Consider the following 1,677-nt stretch of genomic DNA (forward strand, 5'->3'; position numbering starts at 1 on the left):
TACCTTATAATGTATCTGTAATTGTTCATTGGTTGATTCATTCTGAAGCAATGATGCTCGATTTATATAAGCCTCTGCCTGGACTGGATCATCATCTTCCAAATATAGCCTAGCAATCTTCAGGTAAGTCTCCAGCTTATAATCTACATTGTACTGTCTGGATATAACAAAAAAACACATAATGACCCAATATTTTGTCAAGAAAATGTTTAGGAATGATAGAAAACAATTTTTTTCCTTATATATGGTATATATATACATGCACATGTGCGTACATATAAATATATATGTCCTCATATATACTCTGTTAGTATAACAGAATCAAACCTTTTCTGCACTGTATTATAGAAAAACTCAAAAATAAGTTTTCTTGAATTTTTATCACCATTTATCACATTGTATTTTAGGTGCTTCTAATCCTCTGATAATCTCACAAGCTAAAGATCTTAAAGGAACAACTTGCCAGTTCAGGAGTATATCATACGTCAGCAGCAGAAATATACACTAGCACAACCTTCCTAGAAAACAATCTGGCAATATGATCTCCAGCCATCCTTTGAATCCTTTAAAATGAGCATGTCCTCAACCCATTATACTTTATCTCAAAAATATATCCTAGAAAAATAATAAAGGATGTGCCCATATAAATATATACAAGGATATTCATTTGTCAAATTATTTATAAATATCTCTATTAAGAAAAAAATTGGGGGCAGCGCCTGTGGCTCAAAAGAGTAGGGCACGAACCCCATATACCGGAGGTGCCAGGTTCAAACCCAGCTCCAGCCAAAAACTCCAAAAAAAAATAAAAAAAAATAAAAAAATAAATACTGAGTTATACAAGTAATATGAGTTTAAAAAAAAAGAAAAGAAAAAAATTGGAAATCACCTATTATTTTTATAGTAATCAAGTTGTGGTGCAGAAAAATGGTAGAATACTACACAGTACAGTTACAATCATTACTATGTGATAACAGTCATCACGTATTTTTTTTTTTTGAGACAGAGCCTCAAGCTTCTTGCCCTGGGTAGAGTGCTGTGGCATTGTAGCTCACAGCAACCTCCAATTCCTGGGCTCAAGCAAGTCTCCTGCCTCAGCCTCCCAAGTAGCTGGGACCAGAGGCACTCACCACAACACCTGGCTATTTTTTGGTTGCAGCCATTATTGTTGTTTTGGCGAGCCCAGGCTGGATTCAAACCCACCACCTTAGGTGTATGTGGCTGGCGCCTTAGCCACTTGAGCCACAGGTGCCAAGCCAGAATGCATTTTTTTGTTTGTTTTTTTAGAGACAGAGTCTCACTTTGTTGCCCTTGGTAGAGTGCTGTGCCGTCATAGCTCACAGCAACCTCAGACTCTTGGGCTCAAGTGACCCTCCTGCCTCAGCCTCCCAAGTAGCTAGGACTACAGGTGCCTGCCACAACACCCGGCTATTTTTAGAGATAGAGTCTTGCTCTGGCTCAGGCTGGTCTCAAATCAGTGAGCTCAGGTAATCCACCTGCCTCAGCCTCCCAGAGTGGTAAGATTATAGGTGTGATCCTCTGTGCCCAGCCAGAATTAATTGTTTTTTAAAAGAAAAAAGTTCCTATTTATCCAGATTTTACATAGAACGTTAATCACTTCAACTTGTTTATAAAAATAACTTGTTTAGGCTCGGCGCCTATAGCTCAACCGGCTAA

At 38.2% G+C, this 1,677-nt stretch overlaps 1 protein-coding gene across 1 annotated transcript in view; it reads right to left on the minus strand.

Moving 5' to 3' along the window:
• Window positions 1-1,677, minus strand: part of COPS4 (COP9 signalosome subunit 4) — a 48,001-nt gene that overhangs the window by 23,256 nt on the left and 23,068 nt on the right. The window contains exon 5 of the mRNA XM_003790038.3: window positions 4-157. Within this exon, the coding sequence (XP_003790086.1) occupies window positions 4-157 (154 nt within the window). The remainder of the gene's footprint in view (window positions 1-3; window positions 158-1,677) is intronic.

This window comes from Otolemur garnettii, unplaced genomic scaffold (assembly GCF_000181295.1).
Source record: "Otolemur garnettii isolate 467f Iridium unplaced genomic scaffold, OtoGar3 scaffold00039, whole genome shotgun sequence".
NCBI classification, from domain to species: domain Eukaryota; kingdom Metazoa; phylum Chordata; class Mammalia; order Primates; family Galagidae; genus Otolemur; species Otolemur garnettii.